The sequence below is a fragment of the Eleutherodactylus coqui genome, chromosome 11 (genome assembly GCF_035609145.1).
Source record: "Eleutherodactylus coqui strain aEleCoq1 chromosome 11, aEleCoq1.hap1, whole genome shotgun sequence".
Classification (NCBI taxonomy): domain Eukaryota; kingdom Metazoa; phylum Chordata; class Amphibia; order Anura; family Eleutherodactylidae; genus Eleutherodactylus; species Eleutherodactylus coqui.
Genome location: NC_089847.1, coordinates 9,033,768 through 9,052,124, shown reverse-complemented (window position 1 = coordinate 9,052,124; position 18,357 = coordinate 9,033,768). Strand labels below are relative to the sequence as shown.

The following is an 18,357-nucleotide window of genomic DNA, read 5'->3' as shown; positions in this document are numbered from 1 at the left end:
CTCTAATGTGTCCTGTGGTATCTGGTACAAGATGCCATCAGTGGATCCTGTAAGTTGCTTGGTGCGGCCTCCTAGGATCAGGCTTGTGATCTGTGCCATGTGTGATCTGACACCCATCATCGCCAGCAGGAAGTTTATCAGTAACTTGTACAGTCACTCTTCTGTGGGATTGGACCAGTCTTCACTTTCCATGTGCATTAATTAGAGTTGGGCGCCCAGGATCCACTGGTGTAACTATAGGGGATACAGGGAATGCGGTTGCACCCGGGCCCAGGAGCCTTAGGGGGCCCATAAGGCCACTCTACTCTATATAGGGAGCCCAGTACTATGAATAAAGCATTATAGTTGGGGGCGCTGTTACAGGTTTTGCATTGAGGCCCAGGAACTTTAAGTTACGCCTCTGCGTTAAGGGGTTAAGAGAAGTTGGGGGGCCCGAATATAAACTTTTGCACCCCGCCTCATGAGCCTTGTCATTGATGCTTAGATCTCACACTTGCCCAATTGACCTGCTTCCAACACCAACTTCAAGAACTGACTTATCACTTGCCGAATACACCGGCCGATGTTTTCACACGGCCGGAAAAGACAGGTCTTGCCCTAATCAGCTGGTAGCTCCCATAGTCTTCTATGAGAGCTGCTGGCAAAGGGATGGGGAGGGAGATTAGCAGCGCCTAGTGCTGCTGAACTATGTCAGCCGGCTCTATTGAGCCATTAGAAGTATTTCCGAAGATTTATGCTGGCTGAAGAAATTCTGGGCTGCATCATATCTACTCCGCACCCAGCTGTGTGAATGGATGAGAAAACTCGAATTTTAGCCTTGGTCGCGCCTTGCTCTCGTTCACGCATTTTCTGTCCGCAACTCGACCGGCAAAAAAAAAAATGCATCGCCTATGTGAATAAGGCCTATGGGTGTGTTCACATGTGGCAGATTTGCTGCGGATCTGCTGCAGATTTCACACTTTCAATCTGAATCCATATGAAACTGTGAAATCTCCTGCAGATCCGCGCCAAAATCTGCGGCAGGTCCGCTACACGTGAACACACCCCTTAAGTCCATTTTTCTAGAATAACCTTGTCCTCTACCTTCATCCGGGTCATTGGCACTGACGGTGACCACCGGCGATCCGACATCCTGATCTTCATCCACGCTTACGAAGTAGGCGCGCTGAGTGAACGACGGCTGGTTATCATTGACATCGATGATAAAAACGCGCACGTAGGCAGTGTCTAGAGAGAGACAAGAGGCAGGAAATTAAAATGCTTGAATGAGCCATTTCTGTCAGCTACAATTCCTTAGCCTGTCGGGGCGAGCGTTAAATGAAAACTAATATGCAGACGATACAGGAACCGACCCCCGGGGCTAGCAACAATTTATACAAGCGCATTATTCCAAATCTCTTGAAGATGAAATGAACGTCAGCATCAATTCTCCTCAACCGATAACATGGGAATAATTGATTTCTGATGTCACCGCCGCTGATATTTTGGGTCTCGTCCCTCAATGTGACCATTTAGTTGGTAGCGTCTCTCCTTTCAGCCATTTCAGACAGACAGAGATTCATCTCAGCATCGTTCATTATATATTCACACTGTTTGTATAGCCCGCAGCCCTGCATGGTCCACATTTACTCTGCTGTCTGCACATATATATTCTCTTATTAGGTTTGTTATTATAGGAATACAATTTGCCATACATACCGTTTTAATGGCTCTTTTTTATAGTATGGAGTGCATTAAGCGTTATTTGCAGGGGATTGCTTTGCCATTTTGCTGCCGGAGGCTATAAACTTACCCAGTCCCTTCTCATTCAGTATACAAGCTACCGATAACCATTAGAATGTCAGCTGCGTTCACACACAAAAGCACAATTTTCTCCCTTATACAAAAAAACATAGTTTTAAAGGGGAAAGAACACTTTTTTTTCCCCCTCTGACACAGTGCTCCAAACCCACTGCATATACAGACATAGCCAGGTTTAACCTGACTGTAATGGCTTACTGTGACACCATAAAAGCCATCGAAAAGCAGCTGAAAGGGTAAATGAGCTGTGGCACAGACATTTATATTATGGCGTTAAGAGTCAAGTTAAATTTGGCTGCATCTGTACACAGCAGTAAATTAATTCTGCCTGCCTCAAGCCACCACTAAGGGGAGCTCACGGCATGTGAGGAATACATTGAAATCAATGGCAACAAGGTATTCAGTGAGCTCCCCCTAGTGGCTGCTGCAGGTTGATAGAACCTAATCTTGTAGCTCTATGTCTGTACAGATGTAAGGTAATGGAGGGGCTTCCTGCTCCTACACTGAAGAATAAGCGGCTCCAGGTACTCCGGACACCTGAAGCTAAGGCCCACCCCTCTATGATGCGGGATGGAGAAGTTACACCTCTTGAATAAGGCAGTCGGTGATAAGAGTAGTGCATTAGTTGCCCTAGCATGAGTAGTAGGTCATCAGTGGCATTATCTAGTAGGCAGACATGATAACTGGTGCTGCGGGCACCATAATAGTAATGTGTGGCGAAGTTGAAGTGGTAGAGGCCAGCCACAGCGAACGAGTGTGGAGTGTACAGTCACACTTTCCAGCTTGGGGGTGCAATGGAGACGGTTCTGGCAGAGAAGACCAAGGGTCCCAAGTAAAGGCCTGCTGTACAGTAGTGGATGCTACAACAGGTGAGGTCTAGAGAGAGGGCCTAGTAGCGAAGTTTGGCCGTTGATGACTAGGTGAACCAACAAACGAGAGGCCATAGTTGATGTGCGGCCAGACGAGCAAGGAAGCAGAAGGAGACTCCCTCCCAGCGGTGAGCGAGTCCAGTAAGATGGCGGCGAGACAGATGAGAGTAGTGGTGTAGTAGACCTTGGTGGTGGAAGAGAAGTGCAGACCATCCCAGAGACAAGGACGTTTTTTGGTATGCACCCTGAAGAGTGCCAGACTGTGAGTTCGGCAGCGAGTATGTCTAAGGTCTGGCACCTATTGACCAAATAGTTGCTCAATAGAACGAACATAAGTGAAAGTTCAGTGTAAAAACAGTCAACAACTGGGTGACGAGGAGAATCGTTCACTAGTCACTTTGTCTCACCTAGAAATAGTCGCTGTTTGATTAATTATCGTCTGGTGATAACAGGTAATTGCTGTCATCCAACCACGAGCCAACAACTTTGCAGAGAGGTGTGTGCATGTCGGCATGCACCTCCCACCAAACGTTGATGGACTCCTATTTCGCCCTCCCACTTAATGCTGATTGGTTCCCGAAAACACAATTACCTGTGAGTGATCCTCAACTGATTAGTCCCTGCTGGTCTTTGAAAGGACACTCAGTGCTGAGGTCTCTGGCTGGATTTGGTCTTCGGAGATCCACTCACTACTGCGGTGCTGCTTGTAGCAGCTAGTGTTCACTCCAAGACCACTCATACATATCTGTGTCAATTCAGTGGACTCGGAAACCAATAGGCTCGTATTAGGGAAGGGTCGAAATATCAAATAAACACCCGACAAAGAACCTCACGCCCCCTCACTAGTCAACAGTTGATTTTTTGGCCCTTGTAAAAGGTGAAGAGCAATCGCCGTGTGTGAAAGCAAACAAAGAACACTTGTTAATACGCTTTAGTGACTAGTCAGATAATAGTTGTCGCATGCGAAGCCGCCCTTTGTTATATTAGAGTTCTCCCCACCAGAATTGGGCTGCCCATGTTTTCCCGGTCTAGAAGACTCGGATCCATCCGACGATTTCACCTCCAGCAGGTATGAAGTCTTCTCCTCTCTGTCAAACACGGTGGCAGTATAGATGCTGCCTGTCTCAGGGTCTATGTGGAAAAGGGCGTGATCCCCGCTTCGATCTTCCAAGATAGAATAAGTGACCTGGAGAAGAAGTGAAGAAAGCTTGAATGGAAGAAACCTCTTTGTAATGCAGCAATTACTATAATAAAGTGTGATTCCCAAACATTTCAAGAGCTTTGTTGCACATTCGCACCCTGGTCCTCGTCATACCTTGTGCTAAGGGGTGTCCTGTCGTGAGGTGGCCTGAGCCTGCTGTCCCAGGTAGCAGTCTGCAGGACCTCAGAGGGGTGCAGATTGCCACCCAGCTTGTAGTTATTAAAAAAATAATTGCCAGCAGGGAAGCCCCCGTCAAGTATTCAACTCCCTGGCCTTGTTGCTCCCAACCGGTGATGGCCACTGCTGTGATCAGAATGGGACCCCTGATCTCACCCCAGCATCGGCGTTCCTGCATGCAAACAATGGGTGCAGAGGTCAGGGGTCACATTCAGATCCCAGTAGCTGCAGCTGGTGCCCCGTGGGACGAGAGCGGCAGGGGCCAGGGAGTTGAATACTTGTGGGTTTCTGCCCTGTTGGAGGTAAACTATGGGGGACACATAGGGCCACTATGGGGGAGGGGGGGCGTGTTACTACTAGGACCTCTATGGCGGGGTGTCACCATTACTAATGAAGCCACTTTGGGGAAAACAGTATTACTACTGGGGCCACTATTACTACTAGGGCTACTATGAGGGACATTACTATTAGGGCCACTAACAGGGTCACTATTACTACTGGGGCCATGGACTGTGGCATTATTACTATTGGGGACACTTGCTGCTGGGCCACTACTGGGGGCACTATTACACTGTCACTTTGAACAAGTCTCATTGTTGTGGTTGAGTAGTTGAGTATCTCTACATTGGTGCTTTTAATGCCTGTGAAATGAGTGGTATTTTTTGCAAGGGTGCGGGCGCCCTGCTTGTGCCGCTTGGTATTTGAAATACACACATGGCACGAAGAGGGGACTCTTCAGTCAACAGATGATTGTCTTCTCACCAGTTAGTAGGTCCTTAGTGGATCCTGCCAAATGCAGATGGCATCTGCTGGGACACCAGGATCTTTCTTGCAGTCTGCTACCAGCCCACCAGGATCAAAAGGGGTTAAAAGCAAAAAAAAAAATCTAGGCATTCCTGTTATATTTCACTTTTACCTTCCCATTTAGACCCAAGTCTTGGTCCGATGCCGACACCTGAAGGACCAAGGTTCCTAGATCGAGCCCTTCAGTTACAGACGCCTCATATATAGACGAGCTGAAGAACGGGACATTGTCATTCACATCTGGAAGTTCAACAGATCAGGTCAGTGTCCGACCATAAACTAGCCAGTATTCAATCACAGCATTGGGTTGCGCCAGTCTTACCTGTGACATTAATATACACGGTCGTGAATGCCGCTAAAGGGACGGGGGCGACATTCTGAGCCCGGATTTTTAGGATAAAGTTCTTGGTTGTTTCGTAGTCCAGGTTCTCGGCCACCAAAACAGAAGCAGAGCCATCTTCCCGATTCACAGTTAGGTAAAAGCGTACGGGCATGTTGCTCTCAGGTACCAACCCTTCCTCCAAATTGTACGTCACTCGGGGGTCTCCGAGGAGGGATGTGGCCTTAACTGTCTGTGAGGAGATGACATTTACTGGAATATCAAAAACTTCTCAAAACTTAACATTTTAGGCTGCATTCACACATTTCTATGTGAGTGCGACGCGTTTTGCGAGAAAATCGAATGTTATGTTCATGCGAAAATCGAATGTTATTTTAAAAGGAAAGATGGAAAATAGCATGTCGCTCAGATGAAAATCCCAATTTTCTTTGTGGTCATATAGAAAATATTGTCAAAGATTGCCCAAAAAATAGTACATGTGGCAATATTCTATTTCACAGCATTAACTGCAAGAGAAAAATCATCCATTGCAAATAATTGTGCCTCGCAAATCAGAAAAGTCGTGGGAGAATAACAGTCTGGTAAATACGGCCTTAAAACGATTTTCAAGGACAGCAAAAACATGGCTGCTTTTTTTTTTTCTTTTTTTAAAACAGTACCGCTCTTGTCCACCAGTTCTGTCTGGCACTGCTGTTCCGCTACTTTAAAGTGAATGGGACTGATCTGCAATACCATCTATGACCTATGGACAGGTGTGGCGCTTATTCTGGAAGAAAGCTGACATGTTTTTCTAACCCTGGACAAATCCTTTAAAAAGTGTTGTTCCATAAAAGCAAGTTATCCTCTATGCACAGGACAGGGGATAACTTCCTGATTGTTGGGAGTCCAACCACTGGGACCCCAACAATTGGGAGAATGAGGCTTTGGCACGTCCTAAATTACAGGTACTGGTGGTCAAACAAGTACACTGCCCCACCATTCACTGCAACAGAACTACTGGAGATGGTGGAGGGGTCCCATTTTAAGCGAATGAAGGGTCATTGTATCTGTGCAAAGCTACTGCTCATATCTTGGGATGTGCCAAAAGCACCATTCTTAGGGTTGGTGGGGTCACGGTAGAAGCTCACTGATGTAAGGGCAGCGGCGGTTGCACATGCACTCTGCTGCTCAGTTCATTTCAAAGGGACTGTCAGAGATAGCCAAGTTCTTGGCCATCTCCAGTGATTCCATTGAAATGAATGGAGCAGCGCCGTGCATGTGGGACCACCACTGCCCTCACGTCAGAGCGTGCTGGAGCCTGTTCTCAGGACTGCTATGAATCCCACCTATCAGCAGGTAATACCCTATTCCAGAGGCGTAACTTGAAGCTTCTGGGCTCAAATGCAAAAACTGTAACAGGGCCCCAACTATAATGCTTTATTCATAGTACTGGGCTCCCTATATGGAGAAGAGAGGCCTTATGGGCCCCAAAGACTCCTGGGCCTGGCTGCAACCACATCCACTGCATCATCTACAGTAACGCCAGTGCCCTATTCTGTAAATAGAGGAAAACCTGCTTTCGGCGCATAAACCCTTTAATGTCAGTCAACTAGTTCAAGAACACTACATACAATCTCAATCTATCCATAAACGGTTGATATCAGGGAACAATAACTGTCAGGAATGACAAAAGGAGATACATAGACTTTATAATGTGTTCGGCTCTGCAGTAGAGGTTTTAAGATGTACGTGGAAAAAAATAAATGAAAATGAACAAATAATAGAATGTAAAAGGAACAAGAATGAAGTTCTCAATGTTCCTGCTCAGTGACAGCTCTGAACTCCGTTGTCTATATAAAAGTACAATAAGTGCAGCGCTCCTTACTGCGGGAGGAAAGAGTACACTGCGTAATGCCGGAGAAAATGTGAAATGTAACATTAGCAGCCTGGAAACCAGAGCTGCGAACAACATTTAAGCCGTTTGTTACATTCCTGCTGTGTTTCTCATACATTAAAGGACACATCAAATGTGCTCTCGCGGAGAGGTGTGAGTCTGGTGACACGTACTTGAAGCAGGTGGCGGTGTTGTGTACGGTGCGGCGGTGACAGATGGAGGCGGCACATAAAAACTCATTGAACGATGCTAGTTGGTTTTACCCCTCCATAGGAGAGTGAGGATTACCTGAACGCTACACCGAATAACTAGCAGAATGTGATACATAGGATTTAACTCTTGGCAGCAGCAAGTCAAATTCACAGCATTTACGCCACCATGAGTTGCTGCAGGCCAAATAAAGGTCCAACATGCTACTAGATAGGGGGCGCTAATAAAGTGGTCATTCAATGTAATTCAGGAACCCCTACAAACAGTAGGAAAGACTAGAAGCAATGGAATGAAAATGAAAGGGAGGAGATACAGATTAGATATTAGACAGTGAGGGGGATCGAGGAGTGGAACAGGTTGCCACAGGAGGTAGGGAGTTCTGCTTCAATGGAAGTGTTCAAATAAAGGCTGGACAAATATCTGTCTGGGATTATTTAGTGATCCTGCACTGAGCAGGGGGTTGGACCCGATGACCCCGGAGGTCCTTCCAACTCTACCATTCTATGATTCAGTAGGTGTTTCCTCAGATTTGCAGGGCTGTGGAGATACCCAGTCTTTTGCCTTTGGGCCATATATAAAATAACACTGAAAAGTACCAAAAGTAATTGCGGTGTGCGATTTGTTGTTTGCACAGTTTGTGCCCTTCATAGACAAGAGACGTCCGTGACCAGTAGGAATAAAACCAGGTCATCAAAGACCACTGAAGATGGAGTCATGCCTGTGACCAATTGTGGTAAAGTTGATCATTGCAACAAGATATCAGAAAAAACTGTAGTGTACAGACACACCACACAACATACCACAATAGGTGTATCCCTCAACGTATTCTCAGGGATGATAATTTCATATCTATCCTTTTCCCATATTGGTGGCTGATTCTGGGCATCGGTGACTCGGACGGTGACCTCAACCCTTGTGCTTCTGTTTCCACCGTCTGTCACAAGTACTTCTTGGGTTAGTAAGGACTTCTAAAGGATTAAAGAAAGAAAGGCTTTAGTACAGAAAACCAACTGGATTGCTATTGATACTGATTGTTCCTTCAAGTGTCAGATTCGGGATGAACCAAAGCCTATGAGATACTGTATAAAGACCCTCAAATCCTTGCATGCCCTAGTAGACTTCTAGGTTGGTTTTGCAGTTGAGCACCAACCAGAGAATCCCAAAATGTCTCTATTTGTTTTGTCTTGTGTTTTAACATCCACATTTTAAACATCTGCCCTCCTTGTACAGCGCTATCTCCAACTCCAGATGTTTCTGTCTAGCTGTAGAGATGCTGGATCATAAGAAAAGTGAACTTGACAGGTTGACGGAGCCTCCCGACTGTTCGCAAATCCCAGAGGTCACGTGGTCTTCAGGCCACCAGCTGTGAGATCTTAAACTGCCCCCTAAACTCATAGCAAATGCATCAGCTGCAAGAATAGAACAACGTCTCTGTATTGTCCGTTTTCAACATGTGTCTTCATCTGTCACAAGAGCTACCGGCCATCACATGCATCAGAGGAAATTCCAACAGGGCATATGGAACGAAGAAAGCACATACAAACCTTAGGCTGTTGTTCCAATCTGCAAGTATGTCTGCCCAATTGTAATTGACTAGAAGCCTGTCTCTCCCAACAGATGAAAAGTATTCATATAATAAATGTATTTTTCTTTAAAAGTATATGCCCCCAATAAATCATTTTCTTAGGACCCACTTTTAGCATTAGCATTCTGTGAAGTCTTCAAGGAGATTAATTACAGTAAACCCATTGAGTCAAAAGGGTTACCGAGGATCTGTGACCACCTCTGATGCCCAAACTGGAACTAGAGAAGTCATCACACCCATGACAGTGACATCAAAAGCTGTCAGTAACTTGCAGAGAAGGTCCAGAAGATGAGCCCTTCTAGTTGTTGCACCCTAGGACATTGCCCATTGTACTTGGCTGCTTGGTCCACCCATGGTGACCATTCTATACATCAGCCTTGTTACTATAAATGCTCAGGTTACAAAATCTTTTATACTAGTTAAAAGAAGAACAAAATCCATATAAAAGTGTATTCTTGTTCCCCAAGAATGGCCACATACCCTCGGCAAAGGTTGGTTGACGTACAGCCACCCTGTTGTGCTGTTGATCTGAAACACAGGCGATTCGTCACCCGCCACGGAGTAAGAAAGTGCTGCGTTCGTGCCATAATCTTCATCGTGTGCAGCTATGCGAAGAAAGCTGGTGCCCACAGCCGTGTCCTCCTTCAGGAAGTCTAGGAGAGAAGAACGTGATCCACCATGTTTCTTTAATACACCTTGAGGTTACAGGAAATACTGTATAGAATGGTCGGAAGGGTCCGGAGTTGCTTAATTGACTATAAGATTGGTATTTCAGTTACAAAAATTAAGTTTTCTGGCTCCGACAGCAATTTTTAAAAATTAGCCCACTAAACCATCTTTTTGGATAATTTTTAAAACTTCCCGATTCAAGTACTCTATGCTCAGTTTCTTGACTTCCTTCACTTTCGGGTGCTTCACTTTCCTGGTCACTTAGAAGGCATAACCCAGTTTTCTTAATACTAGCCTTTTAGTCCCTGCTAGAACCATCCAGCACACCTACTCCACTCGATCACGCTCTATACTATGTGTGACAAGGCTTCATACATGCACAGGATCCAGAAGGGATAGGGCATGCCAGGGGCATTATCAGCATACTTCTAGCATGTCTGCCCAGGCTATGTACAAGATGTCACTAAAATTCACCAGGGGGTGGGATGACATGACCAACGTGGTAATCGGAGAACTGGCTGAATTTCAGATAAGTATATTCCAAAGTGTACATTAAAGGGGTTGGACCATGTTTTAAAGTTTTTCTGTATCCACAGGATAACTTTCAGATCAGTGGAGCTTCAACTGCTGTTACCCCCACTGATCCCTAGAATGGGGCTCCAGTACATCCCAAGTGAGGGCAATGGCGGTCGCACATGTGCACTACCCCTCTGTTTATTTCAATAGCAACACTCAACTATCTCCTGCAGCCCCATTGAAGTGAATGGAGGAGCAGTGAGCATGTTGAACTGCCAATGCCTACACTTTGAAATGTGCCAGAGCTCCATTTTCAGGATCAGTGGGGGTCACAACAGTCAAACCGGAAATGTATCACCTATCCTGTGGATGGGGAACATCTTCCAAACATGGCACAACCATTTTAACATGATATCTAATTCAATGGGCCATATTGATTGGGTCCTGGAAAAGCCTTAAACATGATTTATAGCAACCAAACAGATTCTGTCTGGTTGGTTCAGTCTGTCTGTAACCCGGGTGGTTGTTGCGGGCAAATTACTCCTACACAGTTTATATATGCATACACTTTATTGTATTTTTTTGCTATTGATTTTGAAATTGCCAACTTGCCATGGCTCTGGATATAAGGGGAATAGAGTTTTCGAAAAATGAAATGTCTAAAGACACATTGACTCCGCCTCAAGATTTCCACTTACATTCATAGCGGTTGTTTTCAAAACTTGGGTCATTGTCATTCTGGTCCAGGATGGCAATATTAATCTGGCAGAGTCCAATGAGAGGGTCGGTGGCCTGGTCAGTGGCTTTAATAGTCAGGGGATACTCTTTTTCTCTCTCACGATCAAAACTCTGCAAGGTGGTTATGACACCTACAGGGAAGAGATTCAAAGTCACCTTAACAACAAGCAAAATGCCATTGGCACATTTTTCTGATATTTACCAAATAGTATCCATCCATACAGGTTCTATAGAGTCCATCATAACCAAACCCCAGCAGACCTGTGCTCATGGCATAAGATTCAAAGCATACCTGAGTTTTTAAAAAGTTTTCCAGAATACACCAGATTCTCCTTACCCTCCTGTCATTTGCTGCTATTTGCACCCATTTCAAGCCTCTACATTTTGATTTTCAGGAGGTCTTCCCAATTTTTCTGCTGCTCTGCTGCTTGCAATCCACTTTCTGTATGGGGGCATGTAATAAGCCCAGCATTCTGCCAGTAGTTTACTGTCTTGACTTCCTTGCCCTGACTTCCCATGCTGCACTGCATGGTCGATTCAGCAGTGAGGCAGTGTCTTAATGCCTGCCCCTCTGCTTTTCCAGGATGATGCAGGCATTCAGAGACATTCTGGCCAAATGGTTAGTAAACATACTATGTACACAGACATACCCGTGCGCAGTAACAGCAGGAGAGGCAGAGATTGTGGAGATTGTTAACATAGTGTCTGCAGATCTGTCAGCCTACAGCCTGTGAGTGAACCGAAACTGGCTGTGAAGATAGCCTCTCCTCCTGTTGCTATGGAAACGTCCTTGTTACTACAGAAGTTCTGTACCTAACAACAAAAAGTGGATTGCACAGAAGCTGAAATGAAAACCCTAAAAGTGGCAGCCACTTCAAACGTGATTTACAGTGGCAAAGCAACACAATTCTTAATGAAAGTATATTACAGAAATGATGAGACTAACACAAGTAGATGAGCAGAAGTTATCTAAAAAGTTCGCTCTCCTTTAAGCACCACCAGATTTAGCATTATACTATCGCTTTCTGATGAAACTGACCTTTATTTGGAGGGAGAAATAACACGTTTGGACACTTCTACCTTTAAGGGATTTCTGCTTTCTTGGTAGAAGTTTTAGGTTCCTTTGTGGACTTGTAACATTTTAAATGCTTTAGATTTAAGCTGCGGTATCTGCAGTCTGTTCTGTCTGTGCCCGCACGCTATGTGAAATTTCCAATTGGCAATGCAATGTTTGATGTTAAAGCATTTTAAAGGGCATGCTAAGAGCTGTGCTTGTGCATGTCAATGAGGAGGAGGAAGACGAGCCTTAATATGCAGCTTTAAAGGGATTTTAATTCTTAAACAAGATTTTTTTTCCTTTGCTTTTAGTATTTATGGCATTTTCCTATGGCTAGCACTGTATTCTGGTAGTACTGGCAGTTCATATCCGACCTGAGCAATTTCTCTCACTTATATGGGTAGTGTAAAGAGAATTGCTGCCTGATAGACCCCTGCCCCTCTATCTTCACCCACAATGCACCAGCACAAAGAAATAGCCAATGAATAAGAAAACCTGCTTTTCATTGAGGTTTCCATTTAAAGGGGTATTCCAGTTTGACAAGTTATCTCCTATCAATAAGATAGGGCATAACTAGCCGATCAGCCCCACTAATCCTGAGAACGGGGATCAAGTCAATCCCCAATTAAACAGAGTGGAGTTTGGACCTCCATTTGTTTTAATGAGAATGCCAGAGATTGCTGAGCACTTAAACTTCATAATCTCAGACTCTCTCATGGAAATGAATGGAGCGCCAACATGCCTTCACGACTTCTGCTCCATTCATATGGGGACCGACCTGTGCCCAGTTCTTGAGATCAGTGGGGGTCCCATTGGTCAGACTCCCACCAATCTATCAGTTTTCACCTATCCAATGGAAGGGTGAAAACATGAAAAAACATTAAGTAACCAGAATACTCCTTAAACTCATTGCTATCAAAATCTGTGTTATGCAAAAAGCTTCACGGTCAACATTATGGTTTCTGTTGAACTTTGAGCTAGTCTATGGGCCATACTGTACCTTTGTACGCTTCTGAATCCATATGTATACTGAGGTTTTTCCTGCTCAATGTAACAGAGCCGGCTTGAAATTGAATGACAGAACTTGACTTTACCTTCAGAAGTCCAGTTTCCTGAGTACCATGAATCCCAGTATTCAGATACCTCCAGGATTTAAAGTAGAGTTGAACATCTTAACAACCGGACCATCACAGAAATAATAGATATGAAGCACGTATGAACACAATAGAAAAGATTAAAACTAAACTAGTGATTCGCCATTAGATAACAGGGGAAGAAGGTGATGATAACTGGATGATGAAGACAAAAAAATATAATGATGATGATGAAGAAATTGGAGCATATGGTACGGAACAGAAATAACACCAAGAGAAATCTTATCCCTAACACTAGCTCTCACTATGTCCCTTTCTCTCCCTAAGTTACCCACAGTTATCCCTACTGGCAAACTCTATCCAAAACCCTATCCCAGAGAAGGAGAGGGCACTAGGACCCAGACGAGAAGTCAAACAACTGAATAACAAACCAAGGCTAGGCAGAAACAAGCAAAAAATAAGTGGAGAAAATCAGAGGCTAGGAGACTAAGATCAGACAAGAGAACCATAGGAACAAGATCAAATTAAAATGAACAGACTAGACTAGAACAAGATACTAGAACTAAATAAGGAATACTGGATTACCGCTATCACCAGCAACTACACTGCAGAAGCCAGGGATACTTTAAAAGGTTGTCCCTTAAAAACAAGGAGGATACAATTTGCTGATCAGTCCAGGTCTGATCACTGACTCTTCGGCAGTCCAAATGAAATGAATGGAACAGCAGCGGATTAATTCTGGATGCCCCTTCTTAGGGTTGGCGAAGGCCCAATGATTGGACTCCAACTGATCAGCAAGTTCTTTCCTGTGGGTAGGGAATACCTTGCATTGCTTCTGGGAGAGAATGCCTATGTAATACAGTGCAGTACATAAGCATTATATGGTGGCACCTGTACTATGGAGTCTCTATGGTGGGGTGTATAATGACTTAGTGTTGCACATCGCTCTGCTGTGACCATGAGCCTTTAGTGGTTAGAACCAATTCAGATTGTAGGTTCAGTTTGGAACAGGCTCGGCAGTGAATGCATACTCCATGAAAGATTTAAAAATGGGAGTAATTGGAATATTTATGGCGGATGTAAGCCCGCACAATGACTTTTTTCTGGTTACCTGTGTCTGGATGGATCGTAAATGCAGGCAGGGAGCCTTCTCGGTGCACAATCCCATATTTCACTTGTCCGTTCACCCCAGAGTCGGCGTCTTTGGCTTCTACTTGAAGTACGAACGTTCCAGGGGGCTGGTTTTCCAGGACGGAGGCATTTCTGCTGTAATCTGCGCACTGCATGGGGTAAAAGGGGTCTCAATAGCAAAGTTTGAATGAGATCTCAATAAAATGCCTGCAAGTCCCAGTGACTGGGTTATGTAACGCATGATGCGACGCACCTGATAAAAAATGGGCTTATTATTATTAATATCATCCACTCGGACCGTGACGGTGGCCGTGCTGGTGAGGCTGCGAGGACCCCCGGAAGAGTTATCGTCTGTGGCTGTCACATATAGCACATACTCCGTCCCGTGAAGCCGAGGCAGGGAGCTTGAGCCGAGACGGATGAGACCTGAGGAGTTAATTATGGTTTATCGTGAATTTCTACTATACTTGGTTTTCGAAGACTTTCATCTTTCCCGTTTTAACGCGGTCCTGAAATGGAGCTCTGATAATGAGGACAATGGTCTTCCCATAATAATAACAAAGCCCCCGTCCTTGACAGCTGCCACTGAGCTCTCTGTGCCACTGATTGATTTTAGGCAGATGACGGTGGGTTCAATCAATAAGTATGTTCAGAAGCTCGGATCAGACAATCTCAGGCTGTAAACACCGGAGTGTCTGGCTCTGGAAGCCATGATTACCTTTCTGAGGATCAATAAGAAAGTTTCCGTCTCCGTTTCCTCCTGATATTTCATACGTGACTTGATCTCCGTCGGGATCGAACGCTTGCACTGCGGCTACCAGGGCATTGGGGGCTGCGTCCTCGGATACAAACGTTCGATATCTAGAAAAGAGAGCAGAGAGCATGCAGCGCGCCGCTACCATTCTGAGTTTACACGAACAAACACTCATCCTGATTATTTGCACTTCTACGCCAGGTTTAATTGGCCCAGTTAGGCAGAAAGCAATTTGGTTTCTTGGGTGAATGACTGCAGCACAGATGGCAATTGTCATTAAGAGACACTATAGGAACATAGGCGTGTGCAAGAACTTCTATAGTCGGCTTTACTAGAAGATCCATTAAACTTTTTAACTTCAGAGAAGGAATTCTGTGCACTACTAAATCATTGCGGAGACTTGCACCATGTAAGCCGACAGCTGAATCATGCCTGCTGTTCCACCACCCGCTGGTGGGAATCTCCTGCTCTTTTTCAAGCCTCTCCGTTAAAACTGTATTCCTATAGCTTATTCGAGCCATTAACTATACTGGCCGTCCGCTCGGGTTTTTTTTATACACTCCAAAGACGGTTTTATGTTCTACATAAGGCCTCTTTTACACGAGTGTCATTTTGACGCAAAGTAGGCGCATCCAAAAAATTGCCGTTTTGGAACAAAATCGTTTCCTTCAGATGAACGATTTTTTGACTCACCTAAAAAAATTGTTATTTTAACGCTGAAATTTCTATTGCGTCAAAAGATGGGTCTTGTCCTATCTCTTGACGGCAAAATGCTGTTGCAGTGGCCCAGAGTTAGGGGTCCCCTCCAGCACCTCAAAATACATGTTTTATGTTTGTGTTGTGCATTCTCTTGTATGTGGAATGAATCAGATTTATGTGTATTGGATGTCAGCAGGCATGAATAGGGTAATGTCTGGTAATGTCTGGTAATGTCTGGTGTTGTCTGAAAAATGTATCGTTTTGTCCTGTGTGTAATAGAAAAGAGTGGTCACAAGTTTATGTCGAGAGAGTGGAGTGTGGAATGAGACAGTCAGTTAGTTAAACAGAGTCAGGGAGTTGGGGAGACATGGAGGAGGACCAAGGGTGGTCTGCTGTTCCTGCTTGGGCCTATCCTTCCTGAGATACTCCCCATAGTGAGTAGCCACACAGCGTGCACAAGCCTGAACCCAGGAAAAGCCGCACAAGAGCAGTGTGCGTCCGGAGAAATGGAGAAACAGCCAGAGAGCAAGAAAGCCAATGAGTGACTGACAGGAGAGAGAGAGAGAGAGAGCGTCACGGGGAGAGTGAGTTCCTGCAGATAACTAGGACTGTTGATGTGCAAATACCACATGAATCCTCCCTGCTTCACCAGTGTAAGAACTGCTTTATTGTCATTTGTTATCGTCTAAGTAAACGGACAGAACTGAACGTTCCCGGTTCTCGTTCAGAAAATACACTCTGTGTGCGTGGACTATTTTATTCTCTCTGAAAGATTCACAGCAGAGGATGGAACGTTGGCGTCACGAGTGACAAACAGGACTCCCGGTAACCACGGGATCTCCCCCTGTCAGTAGCAAGGTCGAGTCCAGAGCTACCCTTAGGGGGGAGACGGTAGAGCCCCTTGACAAGGTATTTCTCTACCCCGCTGTCTCCTCAGCTGAGGGCCTGCTCCTTGGATGCTGCACTGCAGGCTCCACAGACTCCTATGGGAGTCTATGGGAGCCATCCAAAAAAAGTTAAAGAATGACAAGTGTCTTCTAAGGAGGCATTTAAGGTGATTATAGTAGTTTTGCCGAACGAGGGATTTCAAGGCCGCAGTGTCAGTTGGTCGTGCAAAATAAAACAAAGCATACCCTATTTTCCATTGCATTGGTGCATTTTTTTTTGTCGCGCACAAATGGTACAGTAAACTAGGCTGATGCCTGTGCAAAAAAGCTACATTAGAAATACATTTTTCTAAATTACATTAGAAAAAAAAGCAATTCATTCACTAGCAGGCTTGGTCCGCGTCCCTCCCGCTACCCACAGAAGATCACTTCCTGGTTACGGGATTCATAAATCGATGGGTCTGATTGGCTGAGCAGTGCTTCGAGAACCAATCAATACAGGGCTGGATGAACCAATCAGAGCCATCGCTTCCTGGAGGTGGGATTTAAGAATCCCATAACCAGGAAGCGATTTTCTATGGGAGGCTGAGGACTACAGTAAGCCTGCCGGAGCTCTGGAGAGCAGTGGTGGGAATGCAGACTGAGCCTGCTAGGTAAGTATAATAAGACACCTCCCCCTCCAAAAAAAATAAGACCTAGCGCCTCTTATTTTCAGGGAAAGGCGGTACTAGGAGCTCTCCATAATATTATACCCCTCCCAACTGATATTGTAGGCATCTCACCCAACAACCTACCGTACAATGAAGAGGAGCGGTCTGTACTTGGTTATCCTTTACCTGTCCTGACCCAGTGCCTCAAAACTGAGAGTTGCTCTTTGCAGCTGCTCATTGCTACGGCCAATGGCGCCAAAAAGAAGAACCCCCTTTAATAACCCAGAATATCCTAAACGAATGATTAAAAAGAAAGGGGGTTTCTAAAGTCGACAGAACCTTTTACTACCTTAGAAACCAAATGGCATTGATAACCCTTTAGTCTGAAACTTGTAAAAAGATGTGAGTGGCCCTCAGAAAAAGTGATAAAAATTCAGATTCTTCCATTTAAATTGAAAATTATACTATTACTTGTATGGAGCTAAAAATAAAAAAAAGTGATTGTATTGTTAAAGGAGATGCCAATCTAGTGCAGAGTTTCTTTTATGGCCTCGGAATACAACAAAGAGCCTCTCTTCCATCAAATCTCCAGAAATTATTTTCCTTTTTCTTCATGTCACATTTATGTCTGTTTCAATAAAAAAAATTGGAATCCGGTTTCCCCCTTGAATATTACAGATGATGAATATAAAAATATACAGCAAAAAAAAAAGAATTAAACTGCAAATGACATGAAAGCCTGTAGGAATCAAGAACTTTACCAACGGTCATGGTAAGTAGACGTCGGCTCTGCCTGCGCCGCAGCGCTGCAAATCGAAAGAGACTGGGAAATATATATATATATTTATTTGTGAGAGTCTCATTTAATGCTCTAGATTAGGGGATGGGAACACTGCTTTTGTTCAGCCACTCAACAATAAATTACAGCCCTGAGGCCACTGTCTTAGCCTAGAGTCTAACGAGCAAATCGATTCCAGCTCTGACAGTTTTAAAGCCGTAAAACGAAGAAGAACAGAGAGATGGGAGGTTTGAACATTACACGGAAAGGTCTCTGAAGACGCAGAAGGATTTGAAGAAAAAAATAGGCCACCATCGTATCTATTGCAAACAGTGTAGCGTTCCGCTGACAGAGAAGCTGCGGGGGTGATGGGGGGGGGGGGGGGGGGTGCGGATCGGAAAATACAGAAATCTGCGCGCTAATCGAGGGGAAAAATAAGAACTTAAAGGCACAAAACTGGAGATCAGAAGCCGATCAGAACTGAGGAGGACAGGAGAGTCTACAGACCAGTGGTGAATCCTGGTG

General features: G+C 44.8%; 1 protein-coding gene across 1 annotated transcript in view; it reads right to left on the bottom strand.

The window, feature by feature from the left end:
• Nucleotides 1-18,357, bottom strand: part of LOC136582676 (neural-cadherin-like) — a 102,802-nt gene that overhangs the window by 13,455 nt on the left and 70,990 nt on the right. The window contains exons 7-16 of the mRNA XM_066583858.1: nucleotides 14,783-14,925; nucleotides 14,318-14,490; nucleotides 14,045-14,213; nucleotides 10,743-10,913; nucleotides 9,340-9,512; nucleotides 8,075-8,242; nucleotides 5,174-5,423; nucleotides 4,964-5,091; nucleotides 3,669-3,855; nucleotides 1,084-1,227 (exon numbers count right to left, since the gene is read on the bottom strand). Of these exons, the coding sequence (XP_066439955.1) occupies nucleotides 1,084-1,227; nucleotides 3,669-3,855; nucleotides 4,964-5,091; nucleotides 5,174-5,423; nucleotides 8,075-8,242; nucleotides 9,340-9,512; nucleotides 10,743-10,913; nucleotides 14,045-14,213; nucleotides 14,318-14,490; nucleotides 14,783-14,925 (1,706 nt within the window). The remainder of the gene's footprint in view (nucleotides 1-1,083; nucleotides 1,228-3,668; nucleotides 3,856-4,963; nucleotides 5,092-5,173; nucleotides 5,424-8,074; nucleotides 8,243-9,339; nucleotides 9,513-10,742; nucleotides 10,914-14,044; nucleotides 14,214-14,317; nucleotides 14,491-14,782; nucleotides 14,926-18,357) is intronic.